The sequence below is a fragment of the Perognathus longimembris genome, chromosome 22 (genome assembly GCF_023159225.1).
Source record: "Perognathus longimembris pacificus isolate PPM17 chromosome 22, ASM2315922v1, whole genome shotgun sequence".
Classification (NCBI taxonomy): domain Eukaryota; kingdom Metazoa; phylum Chordata; class Mammalia; order Rodentia; family Heteromyidae; genus Perognathus; species Perognathus longimembris.
This window is the reverse complement of record NC_063182.1, coordinates 8,453,993-8,473,681: the sequence shown is the minus strand read 5'-3', so window position 1 is coordinate 8,473,681 and position 19,689 is coordinate 8,453,993. Positions and strand designations below refer to the sequence as shown.

At 42.5% G+C, this 19,689-nt stretch overlaps 1 protein-coding gene across 1 annotated transcript in view; it reads left to right on the top strand.

Annotated features, from left to right (window-relative positions):
- Nucleotides 1–12,519, top strand: part of Ube2d2 (ubiquitin conjugating enzyme E2 D2) — a 44,655-nt gene extending 32,136 nt beyond the window's left edge. The window contains exons 3-7 of the mRNA XM_048331139.1: nucleotides 6,788–6,819; nucleotides 6,897–6,974; nucleotides 7,057–7,162; nucleotides 8,076–8,169; nucleotides 10,815–12,519. Coding sequence (XP_048187096.1) covers nucleotides 6,788–6,819; nucleotides 6,897–6,974; nucleotides 7,057–7,162; nucleotides 8,076–8,169; nucleotides 10,815–10,860 — 356 coding nt within the window. The 3' untranslated portion in view covers nucleotides 10,861–12,519. The remainder of the gene's footprint in view (nucleotides 1–6,787; nucleotides 6,820–6,896; nucleotides 6,975–7,056; nucleotides 7,163–8,075; nucleotides 8,170–10,814) is intronic.
- The last annotated feature ends 7,170 nt before the right edge of the window (nucleotides 12,520–19,689 follow it).

Here is a 19,689-nt window from a genome sequence, read left to right as displayed (position 1 = left end):
AATCCAGAAGTAGAGGTGTGCCCGAAGTGGTAGAGAGCTAGACTTGAGCCAAATAACTCAGCGATAGTGCCCATGCCCAGTTCAAGCCCCAGGACTGGCACACAAAAAAAAGCTCTTACCTGGCTTTCTTGCTCACAGTTGTGTTCTACTACTTTAGTCATACCCCCACTCTGGCATTTTGCTAGTTAATTGGAAATGAGCTTCTAGGGCTTTTGTGCCCGTTGGCTTCATAATTGATACTCCACATCTCAGCCTTCTAAGTAACTAAGATTACATGCCTGAACCACAGGGCCTGACCCATTTGCAAAGCTCAAGGTTGTGTGTGTTGTGTGTGTGTGTATGGATGAGTGTGTATCTTAAATTATCAGACATGACTTGGAAAACTTTTCTCTTGTCTTATAGGCTTTTATCCCATTGACTCATTCAATTATCAATGGGGATGGTGGTACTGTGTCTTGAATGCAGAATCCAATATTGCTCTGGATATTTGCTCAAGGCTGGTGTTCTACCACTGGAACCACATCTCCCAGCTTTTTGCTGATTGATTAGAGAAGTCTCTCAGACTTTTCTGCTAAGGCTGGATTAGAACTGTTAACTCTCAGGTCTCTGACTGCAAAGTATCTAGGATTATAAGCATAAGCCTTCAGTGCTGGGCCCATTCACTGACCAAGGTCTTGCTATATGACTGAGACTGGTCTCAAACTGTCAGGCTTCCTTCCTCAATACTAAATGCTGGGACTTTTAAGTGTGTGTCCCACTATATGTAGTTCAGGCCCTGGTCCTGGGTATTGACCTCAGGTCTGGCTCTTGGTGGTTAGAGATGATTCTCACAGATTTTCCTGCCTGAACTGGCTTTAAATTTCCCTTTCTTGGGGCTGGGGATATAGCCTAGCGGCAAGAGTGCCTGCCTCGGATACACGAGGCCCTAGGTTTGATTCCCCAGCACCACATATACAGAAAACGGCCAGAAGCGGCGCTGTGGCTCAAGTGGCAGAGTGCTAGCCTTGAGCGGGAAGAAGCCAGGGACAGTGCTCAGGCCCCGAGTCCAAGGCCCAGGACTGGGGAAAAAAAAAAAAAATTTTCCTTTTCTTTCTTAACATGCTTTTTTGTTTGTTTGTTTGTTTGTTTTTTTAAGATTTCTCTCCCCCCCCCCTTTTTTTTTTTTTGCCAGTCTTGGGGTTTGGACTCAGGGCTGAGCACTGTCTCTGGCTTCTTTTTGATCAAGGCTAGCACTCTGCTACTTGAGCCACAGAGCCACTTCTGGCCGTTTTCTATATATGTGGTGCTGAGGAATCAAACCCAGGACTTCATGTATACGAGGCAAGCACTATTGCCCCAGGCCATATGTCCAGCCCTGGCTTTAAATTTCTATCCTCAGATCTCAGCCTCCCAGAGTAGCTAGCATTACAGATATGAACCACTGGTGCCCAGTGTTTTATCACTTTCTTAATGATAGCATTTGCAAACACGTAAGGCTTTAATTTTGGTGATGTATCTTTTTTAAATTTTTTTTAATTTTTATTTTTTTTTGCCAGTCCTGGGCGTTGAACTCAGGGCCTGAGCACTGTCCCTGGCTTCTTTTTGCTCAAGGCTAGCACTCCGCCACTCGAGCCACAGCGCCACTCTGGCAGTTTGCTATATATGTGGTGCTGGGGAATCGAACCCAGGGCTTCATGTATATGAGGCAAGCACTCTTGCCGCTAGACTGTATTCCCACTCCATGGTGATGTCTCGATTTCTTTTTCTTTTTCCTTTTGTTTATGCATTGGAGAGTTGTATTTCTTCTCTAGGGTAGCACTTTTTTTCTGAGAAAGAAATGTAACAGTGTAAACTATGATAGTAACAAAACAAAAACTATGTGAACATGCTAAAGAAAAGTTTGTCTTTTCCCATGGAAGGACAAAGGGTGAGCAGTGCAGCAGTGGTACTTACTAGACATTATGTTGAAAATGAACTACACAACTTGTGAGTGGGGTGGGAGGGAAAAAAATAGGAGAAAGCCCGGAAAGGGGTGACACTGTCCAAAAAGAAATATACTCATTACTTGTCTTATGTAACTGTAATCCCTCTGTATATCACTTGTATAATAATAAAAATAAATAAATATTATCCTAGACTTTAACTTAATTTTTTTTCTTTTTCCTGTTACTGGGGCACTTCAAGCTTACCTAGTTTGTTTACAGGTGGCACTCTACAACTATAGCCATGCCTCCAGCCTGGCTTTTTTTTTTTTTTTTTTTTTTTTTTGGCCAGTCCTGGGGCTTGGACTCAGGGCCTGAGCACTGTCCCTGGCTTCTTTTTGCTCAAGACTAGCACTCTGCCACTTGAGCCACAGCGCCACCTCTGGCTTTTTCTGTATATGTGGTACTGAGGAATCGAACCCAGGGCTTCATGTATACGAGACAAGCACTTTTACCACTAGGCCATATTCCCAGCCCCAGCCTGGCTTTTTGATTAATTGGAGATGACGTATTACAGGTGCAAATCACTGGTGTCTCACTCCTACTGCTTCCAGTTGAATATTTTCAGCCATTAGGATAAATAAAAGAAAGCCCCTTTTTCAAATGATACAGGTTGATCATGTGATGTGACAGAATGGTAAAACTAGTGATTAAAAAAAAAAAAAAAAAGAGCCAGACTTCAATGGCCTTTAATCCTAGCTACTCAGGAGGCTGAGATCTGAGGATACCTGTTCACAGCTAGCCCAGGCAGGAAAATCTGTGAGACTTATATTTCCAATTAACCATTAAAAGCTGGAAGTAGAGCAGTAGCTTAAGTGGTAAAGCACAGCCCTGAGTGCAAAAGCTCTGGGAACAGTGCCCAGACTCTGGGTTTAAGCCCAAGATACAAAAGAGAAAGAAGTTAAACAGAGGTACTGTATGATCCAGCAATTTGGCTCCTAGGCATATATTTAAGAGGATTGAAAGTATACATCTAAACTTTGGTGAATAAATTTTCATAGCTTTATTCATAATAGCCAAAGGGGGAAACAATCCATATTCCCAACAACTGATTAAAGAATAAATTGGGGCTGGGGATATAGCCTAGTGGCAAGAGTGCCTGCCTCGGATACACGAGGCCCTAGGTTCGATTCCCCAGCACCACATATACAGAAAACGGCCAGAAGCGGCACTGTGGCTCAAGTGGCAGAGTGCTGGCCTTGAGCGGGAAGAAGCCAGGGACAGTGCTCAGGCCCTGAGTCCAAGGCCCAGGACTGGCCAAAAAAAAAAAGAATAAATTGAATGGAGCATTATTCCCCAATAAGATGGGATGAAGGACTGGTAAGTATTGAAACACAGATAAACAGGAATGAAAACATTATGCTAAATAAGAGAAAGAACAAAAAATTACATATTGTGTTCTTCCATGCATATGAAATCACTAACTCATGCAAATCCATTGAGTAGGTTACTGGTTTCATAGAACTAGAAATTTTGGGAGAGTAGGTACTGGTTGTGTGGGTTTCCTTTGGTGGGTAATTAAAATGTTCTAGCATTGATTGTTGCACAGCTATGTCCTTGTGCTGATATCAACTGAATCCTACTTTCGGTGATTCAGAGCTGCTTTAAAGCTAGTTGCTGGTGCTTGCAGTGGTTCACACCTGTAACCCTAGCTATTCTGAAGGTTGAGATCTGAGGATCTTGGTTGGAAGCCAGCTGGGGCAAGAAAGTTGGAAGTGGAGCTATGAGTGGGTAGAGTGCTAGCCTTGAGCAAACAGTTTAGGAACTGTACTTAGGCCCCAGTCAAGCTAGAAGACCCACCTGCAGTAAAAACAAAACAAAAGCAATTCAGCCTAAGGGGCCTGTTGGCTCACATCTGTAATCCTATGTAATTGGATGGATACATGTACTTTGAAGAATTCAAAGGTTAATTTCATGAATAGAAAGAAACTGTTGGCCAAACTGAACTTCTGAGATACTTCTTTTTTTTTTGGCCAGTCCTGGGGCTTGGACTCAGGGCCTGAATACTGTCCCTGGCTTCTTTTTGCTCAAGGCTAGCAACTCTGCCACTTGAGCCGCAGCGCCACTTCTGGCCATTTTCTGTATATGTGGTGCTGGGGAATCGAACCCAGGGCCTCCTGTATACGAGGCAGGCACTCTTGCCACTAGGCCATATCCCCAGCCCCTCTGAGATACTTCTTAACCTTCCCAGCATTGAAATCTCTCAGCATCTCATGTTACTGATGTTTAGTATAAAAAAATGGAAACAAAGTTACAGTATCCTGGCCTGGTACCAGTGGCTCATGCTTGTAATCCTAGCTACTCAAGGAGGCAGAGATCTGAGGATCAAAATTGGAAACCAGCACTGGCAGATTGTTATCTCCAATTAATATAATCGCAGAAAAAGCCAGAAGTGGCACTGTGGCTCCAGTGGAAGTGCTAGCCTTCAGAGGGGAAAATGCTCAGGAACAGCCACCAAAGCCCTAGGACAAACGAAACAAAAAGTTACAGCATCCTGGTTTCAATATCCCACTAATAAGCAGGAAGAAGTGTACTTCTGAAACAAGTAAGCTGAAGACTTGTTAGTGATAATCAGCTATTTTGAACACTAGGAGAAGTTTCTTGAGATAATATATGTTCAAATGTAGGGTTGTCTAACAAATACTCTCGGTATACTATTTTAGGATAAGGCTTTATCCACAGAACCAAAGAGTAAACTGTGATGTACAACAGATTGTACCTTTCTTTTGTGTAATTGGGTTTAACATCATCAAACCAAGGTGAAATTGAACATTAGCTGCTTTTTACTGTCAAACCTATTTTGAGGTTTAGGACGTAGCTACTTTGTAGATCCCTTGCCTAGCACAAGTAAATCCCTGATTTCAGTCCCCAACACTGCAAATGAAAGCCAACGGGGGAAAAAAAAAGTGTTTGGTTTTTTTTTTTCTGGGCACCGAGGGCTCACGCCTATAATCCTAGCTTCTCAGAGGCTGAGATCTAAGGATCAAGTTTTGAAACAGAAAAGTCCCCTTGAGACTCTCATCTCTCCAATTAATGACTCAAAAAACTGGAAGTGGTGCTGTGGCTCAAAAGTGGTAGAATGCTAGCCTTAAACAAAAAGACATCCAGAACAGTGCTGGAATTCAAGCCCCACTCACTACCCACCAAACACACACACACACACACACACACACACACACACAAAACAACTTATTTTGACCAACTGCTAAGATTGATCCTTAGAGATATGTCTCTGTTTATCTCTGTGTGTCTCTGTCTTATACTGGTCCTGAAATTTGAACCCAGCACCTGAGATCTATGCCTCAGATTTTTTTGCTCATGGCGAGTGCTCTTATCACTTGAGCCACAGCTCTACTCTCAGCTTTCTTGGTTCTTAATTGAAGATAAGAGTATCGCAGACTTTTCCTGTTTGGGTTGTCTTTGAACTGTGATCCTTAGATCTGAGCCTCCTAAGTAGCTAGGATTGTCGTGTCAACCACTGGCACTCAGCTACAAAGTCTAGATTTTGAAGCTAGCACTCACAGAAAAGCTGGAGACTTCACTTAACCAAAAAGAAAGTAAGCAACCAAGTAGACTGGTGGTGTTGCTCAAGTTGTAGAGCACCACCTGTGAGCAAAAAAGATCAAGCAAGAGCTTGGGGCTCTGAGTTCAAGCCCTGGTATGAGCACACAGACGCACACACAGTTTGTTGGCTGAAAATAAGAGGAATTTTTAAAAGTACTATGGAGGGGGCTGGGGATATGGCCTAGTGGCAAGAGTGCTTGCCTCGTATACATGAGGCCCTGGGTTCAATTCCCCAGCACCACATATACAGAAAATGGTCAGAAGTGGCGCTGTGGCTCAAGCGGCTAGCCTTGAGCAAAAAGAAGCCAGGGACAGTGCTCAGACCCTGAGTCCAAGCCCCAGGACTGGCCAAAAAAAAAAAAAATAAGTAAAAGTACTATGGAGGGATAATCCAAGGAGAGGAGCTTCAGCAATGCCTCTCATTCTTTAGTCTTTTTTAATTTTAATTTTATTTTATTTCTTTGCCAGTCCTGAGCTTGAGCTCAGGGCCTGAGCAGTGTCCCTGGCTTCTGCAGATAAACTTTCCAGAGATAGATCAGAAGGGACTTTAGAATTTGGACTGGCATTCTAATGGATTTCTGTGGAGATGTGTATGGGTATGTGTGTGTATGTGTGTACATAGCACACACGCATGTGTGCCCCTGTCCTTGGGCTTTTTTGCTCAAGTTAGTGCTCTGCCAGTGGGCTGTGGCGTCATTGATGATAAGAATCTAATAAGACTTTTCCTGCTTGTACTGGCTTTGAACCTCAATCCTCAGATCTCAGCCTCCTGAGTAGCTAGAATTCCAGACATGAGCCGCCTATGCCCTTCTATCTTCACATTTATAACTGTAGTAATATCTGGTTTGAGTTACCCAAATATAACTAACCCCAGGGACAACTTCCCTTAGTTTCCTCAGATAATGGTATGATTAAGTTTTAAGTAGCTTGGTATGTTAAGATCTCTCTCCACAGATTGCCCAGATAGGTCTTCTTGCTCCAGCTCCCAAGTACTAGGATTATAGTTCCTAGCCTGATAGGATCGAGATCTCTCTCTCTCTCTCTCTCTCTCTCTCTCTCTCTCTCTCTCTCTCTCTCTCATCAGTAGTCTAAATTTTTTAATTTTTTTGTTGTTTAGACTGATTTTTTTTATCCTACCCATATTAATTATTGTACTGTTTATAAATGATCATCTGCAAATAGATGGGCAATGATAGCTTATTATAGTGTAGGTATAATGTGGGTATTTGTTACATGTTGATCTTTTCCTTGTTCTTTTTCAGTGTTCCATTGGCAGGCTACAATAATGGGACCAGTAAGTATTCACATTAATTTTGGATGAATGTTTATGTAATTTTCGTGTTTTAAATCTATTTTTCTTATCATCAACAGAATGACAGTCCCTATCAGGGTGGAGTATTTTTCTTGACAATTCATTTCCCAACAGATTACCCCTTCAAACCACCTAAGGTAATTGAGATGTAACAATTGCTTTTCATGAGTTCTGTATGGTACTAATAAACCAATTTACGAAAATTTCGTTTTCATATAGGTTGCATTTACAACGAGAATTTATCATCCAAATATTAACAGTAATGGCAGCATTTGTCTTGATATTCTACGGTCACAGTGGTCTCCAGCACTAACTATTTCAAAAGGTAATGGAATAGTTATTTAATATCAAGACAAAGCAAATATGGTTTTTTGGTTGTTGTTGTTGTTTGTTTTTGCCAGTCCTGAGGCCTGAGCACTGTCCCTGGCTTCTTTTTGCTCAAGGCTAGCACTCTACCACTTGAGCCACAGCGCCACTTCTGGCTTTTTCTATATATATGTGGTGCTGAGGAATTGAACCCCAGGCTTCATATATGTGAGGCAAACACTCTGCACTAGGCCATATTCCCAGCCCCTGTTTAAGACTATTACTATTGGGGAGGGGGACAGTACTGAAGTTTGAACTTGGGGCCTCACACTTGCTAAATAGATACTCTGTCACTGAGCCATACTTCAAGCCCAAGGTTACCTGGTTTGAAGACAACCCAGGCAGAAGTCTATGAGACTTCTTTTCTCCCTTAGCAGTTTAGAGACAATCATATCTGAGCTATTTACATCATGGCATAATTGTAAGACTTTGACCAAAGGGGCTAATATTCTTATCTGAGAGACTAAGGTGTCGTAACAATAATTTTCTATTTATTCTCCCTTTTTTTTTGTCTTTAGGAAATGTTTATTAGAAAAGAAAGACACTTTTAATAGTCATTCTTATTTTATGACAACTTTGAAATCTGTTTAAGCTTCTTAAAATCTTTGATGCCTACTGTAAATGTAAACTGGGGTAGAGCTTTCAAAGCTGCAAGGCAGTGTAGTATAGTTTTTAATCTTTATTTGATGATGCTGGTGATGGAACTCAGCTTTGTGCATATAAAGTACTATACCACTTAGCTACACCCCTGGACCTGGTTTTAGAGAATCCATCTAGCTACTCCTAGTCCTAGAAAATTTATTGACTTCTTGTGTTTATCTCAAACTTTTGCTTTTATTTTCTACTAACGCATACATATTTTTTCATCCTAGTACTTTTGTCCATCTGTTCTCTGTTGTGTGATCCCAATCCAGATGATCCCTTAGTGCCTGAGATTGCTCGGATCTACAAAACAGATAGAGAAAAGTAAGTGCGGCCTCCAGATAGAAAGGTCTCTGTGGTAGAATACAGATGTTACATAGAATCTTCCTTATCTAAGAGCTAAATGTGGGCCACATATTTCAAATGAACTCCTAACATACTCGCCTTGAGATAGGCAATAGGAGTATTTACATCAGTTATCATAGATGATACCAATTTTATCTCTTAATTGTTTCATGTGACTTTCACTATCTAGGAATACTTTCATGTATAGTACATTTTCCAACAGCTTTGTGTTTTATGCTTGACCTTTGACATAAAGCACTTAAAATCAAATACCCCCATTTGTCTTGCCTAGGTATTTATAAATTAATGAGAAGGGGGATACCATTTTACACAATCTAAAGGAGGAAAATGAATAAATCCCATTAGACATGTTAGCCCTAAATTTCTTCCATAACAAAACTTGATGTGGAATTTAGATATTTTAGTACTTTAGAATACTATAAATTATTTTAAAATAGTCAGGATAGCAGCTGGGCTCCTGTAGCTTATGCCTGTAATCCTTAATCCTAGCTAGTCAGGAAGCGAGATTTAAGGATCGAGGTTCAAAACCATCCCAGGCAAGAAAGCCCATGAGACACTTATCTCTAATTAACCACCATAAAGCTGATAGTCCAGCTAGGGCTCAAGTTGTAGAGTGCTATCCTTGAGAAAAAGAGCTCAGGAATAGCACATAGGCCTTGAGATCAAGCCCCAGGACTAGCGCGCGCACACACACACACACACACACACACACACACACACACGAGATAGTAACTAAGAATGTTCTAACGATTAATGCATGTGTTCCATGAGATTTTAGGAGGGATTATGTCTTAAAAAGACATAGGCTTGCCCAGGTGCTAGTGGCTCACACCTGTAATCCTAACTACTCTGGAGGCTGAGATCTGATGATTACAGTTCAAAACAAGTCCTGGCAGAAAGTGTGAGATTCTTATCTCCAGTTAACCACCAGAAAACTAGAAGTGATGCTGTGGCTCAAAGTGGAATATCACTAGTGCCCAGGCATCCAACAAAACAGATAACAAAACAGAAAGAAATAGGCTTTGTTTTGTTGTTGTTGTTTTTTAATGGAGCACACCAGGAATGGGAATTCTAATAGTAGTTGCATCTAGTTTTGTTTGTGTTTAGGTCTGAATAGCATTTGTAGTCATGTATTTCTAGGTGAAATTTTTATTTCTTTTAAGTTTTTTAGGGCTGAGAAGGTGGCTTAGTGGTAGAGTGAGTGCCTAGCATGCATGAAGCCCTCAGTACTACATAAACAGAAAAGGCCAGAAGTAGTGCTGTGGCTCAAGTGGTAGAACACTAGCCTTGAGCAAAAGAAGTTTGGGGACATTGCCCAGCCCCTGAGTTCAAGCCCCTGGACTGGAAAAAAGAAGAAAGTTTTTTAATTTGTAATATTTTATTATTATAAAGGTGATATACAGAGAGTAATTTTTATTTATCTTTTTATTTATTTTTGGTTGGTCATGGGGCTTGAACTCTGGGACTGGTCATTGTTCCTGAGCTCAAGGTTAGTGCTCTGCCACTTAAGCCACAGGGCCACATACTGTTTTTTGGTTGTTAATTAGAAATAAAGTCTCATGGACTTTCCTGCCCAGGCCGGCTTTGAACTGAGATCCTCAGATCTCAGCCTCCTGAGTTAGCTAGCTTCTAGCCACCAGTGCCCAGCTATAGTTTTATTAGTTAATCTTAACTGCTCAGGGAGCTGTGATCTAAGGATCACAATTCAAAGCCAGCCTGAGTAGGAAAGTCTGTGAGGCTCTTATCTCCAATTAACCACTAATGAATAAATAAATAAATAAATAAAATTAGTCTTAATTAAAAATTTTTGATGAGGGGCTGGGGATATGGCCTAGTGGCAAGAGAGCTTGCCTCGTATACATGAGGCCCTGGGTTCGATTCCCCAGCACCACATATACAGAAAACGGCCAGAAGTGGCGCTGTGGCTCAAGTGGCAGAGTGCTAGCCTTGAGCAAAAGGAAGCTAGGGACAGTGCTCAGGCCCTGAGTCCAAGGCCCAGGACTGGCCAAAAAAAAAAAAAAATTTTTTTTTTTTTTTTTGATGAAACCATTTCATTTAGTATGGAAGAATTATGGATAGGAATGCTATTAGAAGGCATACCTTAAATCATTGTAGTAGTAATGTAGTAGTCAGAACTTTTACATTCCCGTTTTTTTGTTGTTTTTGCCAGTCCTGGGCCTTGAACTTGGCCTGGGCACTGTCCCTGAGTCTCTTTTGTTCAGGGCTAGCACTCTTACCACTTGAGCCACAGCCCGACTCCCAGCCTTTTCTGTTTATGTGGTACTGAGGAGTCGAACCCAGGGCTTCATAGTGAGACTGTCCCCCTCCCACAAAAGACAGGACACACACATGCCTCAAATAAATTAAGAGTTAAAAATCAAGTGTGTAAAAAGGTATATGTTAGCAAATGCAGTTATATGAAATTATTTTCCATGGTACAATGTGTCCTGCTGTCAAAGTATAGGCTTCTTACAAATTTAATGTATAAAAGTGGCTTTGTCCTAGAAATTGTGCCCTGAAGTTACTAGATAAGATAATGAGTTCAATCTGTTGCTTATTGACTCCTTACCTATGTTAAGCTAAGCTTCTCTTTGTATGTACAGGTACAACAGAATAGCTCGGGAATGGACTCAGAAGTATGCGATGTAATTAAAGAAATTATTGGATAACCTCTACAAATAAAGATAGGGGAACTCTGAAAGAGAAAGTCCTTTTGATTTCCATTTGACTGCTTTCTATGAGCCCACGCCTCATCTTCCCCTGTGCACATGTTTACCTGATAAAACAGCAGTGCTGCGTGTTGTACATACTTGGAACAACAAACTAGAGATACTGTACTTCTGTACCAACATTGCCTCGTAGCAGAGAAGTATGTGTGTGACAAGCCAATCTTCCAGGCATAACCTAGGTGTGAGACTAAAAACTTTCCTTATTGGCAGAAATTTGGATAACGGCAAGGTGTGAGGGATGTCGGGTACATGGTGTGTACTTGGATGGGGGAAAGCTCCACTGGCCTGTAGGAGATTGTTTTTAAGTGGAATCCATTTAAACTCAAAACAGTTACGAACAGCGAGGTGAAGAACATGAAGGTATTTCTGTATTCATTTTCTTCAAAGGACCTACAACTTAGGTGAAAGTTATGACCAACCAGATTAAACTACCCACATCCTGTATTTTAAGGTCTAAGTTTAACTGGTCACCATTTAAATGGATTGAGCTATTAGTACAAAAAGTGTGATGGGCTTTGTTCCCAATTCTTTTACATTTCTCTACCCTTTCAACCTCTCTCTCTCTCTCTCTCTCTCTCTCTCTCTCTCTCTCTCTCTCTCTCTCTCTCTCTCTCTCTCTCTCTTCCTCTCCATATTCTTTGGTTTGTATGTGGTTTCTCAGTTAATACATAGCTAATAGCTCTTATTTTCTTATGTTTTTAACTGCTTAGGTCTATTTGGATGTAAGGGTGAAAATTCATCTGATGGAAATACTTGTGTATATTTAAAGACCCAATTGCTCCTCTGGAGCTTGTACGTTCAAGAATGATTAATCTGTGTAATAAACTGATTACTACAGTCATTACATATAATTTTGTGTGAATAGGCTTTTTGATTTTAAGAACTTTCTCTAACTAAGATTAGTGGTGGGTGTTCCCTCACCCCTGAAATGTTTTCATTTATACTGATTGCATTTTAAAATCATGAAACAATTCTAGTTTACATAGTTAAAAAAATACCTTGAGAATAATTTTACTGAACAAGATAAAGGCATAAGCTTAAAGGCATTTTTGTGAAATGTATATGTGCAGCATTCCAGGAACATGACTGTTAAACTAAATAAGAAATTTGCTTTGTTAATGAAACTAAGCTGCATTTCACTAAAACCTTGTGACATTCCCCTGGTACATAGGACATAACACACAAAGGCGTTGCTATTTGGTAAGTGAAGCCTGTGTGACTAATTATAAAAGAGCAACTCTGACCAAACCTGGGAACATGAGCACAATCTTGTATTGGAGAGTCTACGTACCTAATTACTTTGCACTAACATTTGCAGGATGTTCATCCAATTTTAAATTGTACTGTATGTGGCTTTTTAAAGTCTTCCCTGGACTAGTAAAGTGTAGTTTGAAACTTGTAAACTGTGTTTGCCAGCAACATCATTCATGTGAACTAGGCAAGTTATTCCCATTCCCCTTCTTTACCTAACCTATCATTGTAAACCAGGCCAGCCTCTAGCCATCGGATTCTTTAAAATGCATCTTTACACTCTTGCACAAAAATTGAGGAATAAATGTCCACTGCTTTTGGTTTTAAACGTGTTCACCTTGTCTCATCTCTCAGTGTCACTGCTCCTGTATCTCAGAACCTACCTATGACATCAGCTAAAAACCCTCTGTGATGTTAGCTGTTGGGTGCTTAAGAACATTTCAAGGATGACTACTAACATCCTTGACCTTGCAGATAAGGTTTGACTGTTAACAATTAGGATGAAAAGTTAGAATTGAATTTAACCTTAAAACAACCCTGCATTCTTTGTACGATGGGCAGTGGGAAGTCCAGTCTGTGTGCATGTGTGTATGGTTTGGTTGGCTTGTTTTGATTTTTTTCCCCCAGCGACACAGATCAGACTTGGACCCTTACACACCCGCAAATTAAGTGTTCTAATCATTGACTGCATCCTAGTCTGAACTCAGCAGTTTTGTTTTTTTTGTTTGTTTTTTTTGGCCAGTCCTGGGCCTTGGACTCAGGGCCTGAGCACTGTCCCTGGCTTTTTCCCGCTCAAGGCTAGCACTCTGCCACTTGAGCCCCAGCGCCGCTTCTGGCCGTTTTCTGTATATGTGGTGCTGGGGAATCGAACCTAGGGCCTCGTGTATCCGAGGCAGGCACTCTTGCCACTAGGCTATATCCCCAGCCCCTTTTTTTTTTTTTTAATTTGCTATTAACTACATAATTTTCAGTGAGTCAGTTGCACAGATCTTGAAAGCTCATTTTTATTTGTCATCTTAGCAACCAGCTTACTACCATTTATTAGGTGGTAATATGGGTATTTTTCACAACAATGCCCTTAAGTATTGTGCTGAATCAAAGCTGCCATCCTAGTATACAAGTGCCACATAAAAGGTCTGTATGGTCACAAAAGAAGTGTTAGTCCTTGAATGCAGTTTAGTCTTTGCCAATTTAGTAGGAACCATGTTTGGTCCCACTTGTGTACATGGGTCTTTTCCAAAATGAAGACTGAGTGAGAGAAGCCAACCTTTCCTACTAAAAGAAAAATATCACTCAAAGTAGCTTTCACCTACTCTCATAAAGATCATCTTTCCAGTGGTTTCTCTGGCTTTGTCATATGTAAAAACTAGTTCAAAGCAACCTTGATTTATGTTTTTAAATTTTTTTTTTTTGGCCAGTCCTGAGGCCTGAACTCAGGGCCTGGGCACTGTCCCTGACTTTTTGCTCACGGGTATCTCACACTACCTTTTGAGCCACAGTGGCACTTCCAGCTCTTACGGTTTGTGTGGTGCTGAGGAATAGAGCCCAGGGTTTCATGCACTCTACTACTAAGCCACATTCCCAGCCCCAACCTTGATTTACTTTGATAGCCTAAGTAGTACTTATAAAGGTTCATTGAAGTTTCCTTTTGCTTGCTCATTCCTTCTTTTCCTTTTCTTTCCCTTCACTTCCCTTTCTCTCTCTTTCTTAATAAGTAATAGCTTGGACTACTTTATTAAGCTATAATGGTTGCAATCTCTTTTGATCAATCTCAGGTATTTGCATGTTGTTACTGGCCAGTAGTCATAAGGAACATTGTCCTTCGAGTTTCTACAAAGATTTGGAAAGGCTGTAGAAATGAGAGGGAGGGGGTTTGCACATAAAGGTGTGTGGGGAGAGGAAAATATGGTCGGACAGAGACACTTTCTTTGTACCAACCTGATCTAGCAAAAGCAGCAGTTTTTGGAAGTTGCTACTTCTAACTGCTAACAAGTTATTTTGAACTCTAGGTAAGTTGTCAGGAGAAGTGGGTTATTTCTAAATTACAGTTACCATGCCAAAAAACTATCCTTGTATGCAATTAAAGTGAAACTCAGACTTTATCTTAGTGTTGTATAGCACCTCTTACTACCCAGTGCGGGGTTTTGTTGTTTTGTATTTGGCAGTCCTGGGGCTTGGACTCAGGGCCTGAGCACTGTCCTTGGCTTCTTTTGCCCAAGGCTAACACGTATCTACCACTTGAGCCACAGCCCCATTTCGGCTTTTTCTGTTTATGTGGTGCTGAGGAATTGAACCCAGGGCTTCGAGCATGAGAGGCAAGCATTGTACGGCTAAGCCATATTCCCAGCCCCCAGTGAGGAGGTTTTGGTCATTGGGTTTGGGGGGAGGGGAGAGATAAGGTAAACTCAGCCATGTGCTTGCACAGCTTATTTTTGAGTTGGTGCTCTACTACTTGAGCTATGCCTCTGTCCTGGCTCTGGCTGAGGGTTGGTGATCTTGGGGTGTGAGATTTTTGTGAGGTTATGGTCAGTTTGTATGTGCTTACACCAGGGCTTAAACTCAGGTTGGTGTTCTACCACTTGAGCCACACCTTCAGTCTTTTTGCTCGTTAATTGTAGATAAAGAGTCTTGGATTTGCCTGGCTGGGCTTTGGATCTTATTCTTCAGATCTCAGCCTCCTAAGTAGCAAGGATTACAGGAGCCAGTGCCTGCCTTTTGGTTTAACTTTCTTGTTTGTGGCAGTTACTCCTACCACTTCAGCATTTTGCTTGTTAATTGGAGATGGAATCTCTCAGAGTTTCTGCCCAGGCTAGTTTGTAGCTACCATTATGGGAGTGACCTACCAAGTCCTGGCTGCCTATGAGCTTCCCTTCCCTTCCCTTTTTCCTTCTCCTTTCCCTGTTCCTTTCCTTTCTAACTTCCTTCCCTTCCCTTTTCCCCTTTCCTCCCCGCCCCCGCCGTGTGTGTGTGTGTGTGTGTGTGTGTGTGTGTGTGTGTGTGTGTGTGTGTTTAACCAGTGCTGGTACTGAGACTTGAACTCAGTGCCTAGATACTGCCCTTTAGCTTTGCTTAAGGCTGGCATTCTACCACTTGAACCACAGCTCCACGTCTGGGTCTTTGGTGGTTAATTGGAAAAATGAGTCTCAGACTTACCTACCTGGTCTGAGTTTAAGGTGAGATACTTAGATCTCAGACTGAGTAGTTAGGATTACAGGTATAAACCATTGGCACCTGCTTTGCCTGTGGGGTTTTAAAAGAACTTTTTCTGTTTCTGGCTCTTCTAAATTATGAACATATTTTCCTTCCTTTCAAATCAGGAATAAGCACATTTACTACCCTATGGCCAATTGTTACTAAGTTAAAGACTTAGTCAAAAATCCTTTGGTTCGTCCTTGTCACTTTCTAAAACATTATTTCAAATGAGTTTTTTTAGTGGGTGTGATCCTATATAAAGTAAAATTTCAATACAAACATAGTTGAAGCAAACTATAGCACTCTGTTTATCTGTATATATGCAGGCAGATATAGATACATAAAGCAGTCCTAAATCCTGGTCCCTGTTCTGTTTTCTTCTATTTGAACATGAACTTAAATGAAAACCAACTTTCTCTAGTTCTCTTACTCTACAGAAACCTTTAAAAGCCTTAACTAAGGTTAGTGTAAGTGCTTGGTAGTCAGGACCCTCAATATTTCTAGACCAGTTCTTAGGGTGGGGTTAGAAGTAGGAAGATTGGTGAGAGAGAATTGTCAGGGCTAATATTCATGAAACAGTTCCTTTAGTGCCATATTTTATCGTACTCAGGATAAGTGGGAAATTTCAAATGTTTGGGCTAAAGCCCTTAAGGTCTCATTGATCAGCTTTTGTTGTGGGGCTCGAACTCAGAGCCTGCATGCTTTCCCTGAGCTGCTTTTTTGCTCAAGGCTAGTACTCTACTACTCTGAGCCACAGTGGTGCTGAGGAATCCAAACCCAGGGCTTCATGTATATGAGGCAAGCCCTCTACCACTAGGCCATATTCCCAGCCCCTGGCTTTGTTCTTTGTAAGGGACTGACTATTCCTTTGCTGGTCAAGGCAAAGTCACAAATGATACTTTCTCTTCTTTTTTTTTTTCTTTCTTTTTTTTTGCCAGTCCTGGGCCTTGGACTCAGGGCCCGAGCACTGTCCCTGGCTTCTTCCCGCTCAAGGCTAGCACTCTGCCACTGGAGTCACAGGGCCACTTCTGGCCTATGTGGTGCTGGGGAATCGAACCCAGGGCTTCATGTATGCAAGGCAAGTGCTCTTGCCACTAGGCCATATCCCCAGCCCCCCGATACTTTCTCTTCTTTACATTATTAGTTGTGGAGTTTGGTCCAATCCAGACACATGGTGTAATCTGCTTGTTAGCAGACGTAAGCCTATTTGAATATCTTAGCACCATTATAGCAGCTGTAACTATTGGTCTTTGAATGGTTGGCTGGTTGGTTGATGCTACTACTGGGCTTGAACTCAGGGCCTAGCTAGCACTCACATGTGGCTTTCTCACTCAGATTTGGCACTCTGTCACTTGTACCTTCGCTTCCTCATTTTTAGCCTAGATGTACAGTACTGGGACACTTGCTTACTCTATTTCATTCTGAAAACAAATGGTTCATCACTTGTAGAAAAGCAAGTTAGTTATTTGTAGGCTTGGACTTCTATGCTACAGAAAAGTGAATTGTGTGTGTGTGTGTGTTAGCACGCACACGCATGTCAGTGGTGGTAGGAGAGATCAGGTCTCACTTTGTTGCCCTAACTAGTCTCAAACTTTGAGCTCAAGTGATTTTGCTGTTTCTGACCTACATTGTAGGCCCTCTAGAGAGCAAGAATGATTAAGGGGAAGATTTTTTTTTTTTAAGGCAGAACAGCTATTCCCCAAATTGTTAGCTTTCTTGGGTTTATTCCCCCAAGTATGACATTTGCACTCTAGAGCCAGCACCATCTCTGACACGAGAGAAATTCTGCACTAATTGGTAAAAGCAAGGCTGACAACCTGGCCACAGGGGTGTCTAGAATTTTTCTTAGCTAATAAGAAACAATGTTGATTTGACTCATGTGAGCAGCTTCTCCTGTCACTGTCAACTTGGAAGGTGTGGCTACCTGCAGGATGTTGTGCAAAGAATTGAAGGTGCCTGGCCTCATTAGAGGACATTTTGGACTTCTAGTCACCAGTCACCTGCTGGAAAGTCACAAGAGAAACCATGAAAATCATAGCTGTCTTCTAGAAGCACAGTTCCAGCTCAGCTCAGCCCTCCTTTAGTGCACACAGGCAAGAACAGAAGATTAATCTAGGGGAGTTTCTGATGCGTCGTTAAAAAGTAACAGGGCAGATTGCAGATTTATTTGGGGGGTGTGGGGCGTGGAACAACTGCTCTGACACCTTGTGTCTTTAGCTTGGTTCCCACTTGCCTGCCCTCTGTTAATCCTTGACTCCAGAGACAACTGCATGGGGTTATCTCCATGCTCACAGGTGGAGATGTCCAAAGTGTTAGCCAGTGTGGGGAGTGGTATGACTTTGGTGTCTTACGTGGGTGCTAGTGCCTGAGTGGCCAGCAGAGGGCAGTAGTGACATAGCTTTTTAAGGTGTATAGTCCATTCACAGACAGATCCTGAGCTTTTGTGGATTTGGGGGTGGGGAGAGTTTTGGGGGGCTTGGTTTTTATTTGGTGTGTCTGGCATCCCACGAGCCAGTGCATAGCTTAGTTTCTCAGTTTCCCTCACACAGTGAAGGAACTTTTAGCCCAAGACCTACCAGAAATAGCAGGGTGCTAACTCCTACCTCCTGTCCTCACTGCTCTCATAGTCATGTTCCTAGTCATGTTCCTATGTGTGAACAGGCTAAACAGGTCCAGGCCAAATCCTTCATCCACCTTGCGGGTAACATTGGTGTGCAGATCTGTCCCGTCCTTGGCTTATGTGGACAGCGGGATGTATAATTTGGGATTCTACCATTATCTTTTCTCAGAAGTAGTCCTGTTCCCCACTTAACCCAGTCTCACTTGCCTATCTGGGCAGTCATGACTTGGTCTTTCAGAGCCTGAGGAAAGGAGAAGCTGTGGCGGTCCAGGAGCAGAGTAGAGAAATCACATTTTCTTGCCTTTTGTCAATCTTGTGTCTGGGGTCCCCAGGCTCCCCGGTCCTCTAGCCTAACAGCTGTGAATCTCTAGGGCCACCACCCGGAAGCCAGCTGCCTCTTCATGGGGAATTCTTTGAAATTTTAGGCTTGGCCATCTGGGTATGCAAATATCTGCAGATTTGCTGAACCCACCAAGTGGCTGCAACCCAGGCAGAGCTGTGAGAACCACAGCTACCCCCAGATGGGAGTCTAGGGGCTGTTGGTGCTTGTAAGTCAGGCTTTTGCCTACCAGTCGATTAACTCTAGGAAGGGAGTTCTTGTAGGTTTTAGCCCTGCTTTAGTCCTTAACTGTGTAAGGGACTTCAAATCCAAAGGAGGTTGGAGAGCTATAAGAGTGTCCTTGGGATGTGAGGAAAGTGTATGTTTTAGTATGACAGTGGGGGCTACCTGCAGGGGATGTTCCTAGCTTGGTACTATGCCAGATACTAGCAATAGACCTGGGCTTAGGAAGCCTGAAGGGGACTAGCAGCCTGGTCCCAGAATTCCTTGCTCTCCCCAGACCTCCCCTTGGGGCTGGTTATCTGACTTTAGCAGGAGGAATGTGTGCTCTGGTGAGAGGAGCCATCAGGGTCAGGGAGGAAACCTGGGAATGTAGACTCCCTGCCTGCCCTATCTCTGTTGGAAGGAGGGAGCCATGGAGAATGTGGCTGATAGGCATTAGGCATGGAAGGACATAGGCCAGCGTGTGTGTGTGTGTGTGTGTGTGTGTGTGTGTGTGTGTGTGTGTGGTGCTGTGCATGTGTTCAAGAGCTTGTGAGAATTGTGAGCCTGGACATTCTTTGGTGTTTATGCATATGGGTGTGGGCCTAAATCTGTAGCTTTTGAGTAACAGGATTCTGGTAGGGATTTGAATCACAAGCCCCAAGCTTTTCAGTTAGAATCTTGGGCAACTAATTCATCTTTGGCTTTTCCCCTCTAGAGAATGAGTGGATATGTGGCCCCCAGCTGGGTCTGTAGGCAAGGCTTGGTGGAAATGGCCTTATTCAGATTAGAAGAGTGTGTCTGCAGGCGCCTTTGGCTTCAGGAATGTAGGTATAGTAGGATGTCTTTCCTAGATTTCTGTACAAGCCTGAGGTTTGTCCTTGGAGTAGGACCCAGTTCCTAGGACATACAGGGACCTAAGGGCAAGATATCTGGGCCCTTTCAAGCTCACAGCTCATGTATACCCACTAAATGAGGCCTATGAGCATGTGTCCACAAATAGAGTAGATAAAGGGCTGAGTGGATAGGCCAGGCCTCCTGGCTGTGGCTGCCCTTCCTGGTGAATAAAGCCTGGGGCAAGGGGGCAGGGCAGGTACTGGGAGGATTTGATTCCAGCTATGGGCTAGGGTGCCAGATCTCTCCCC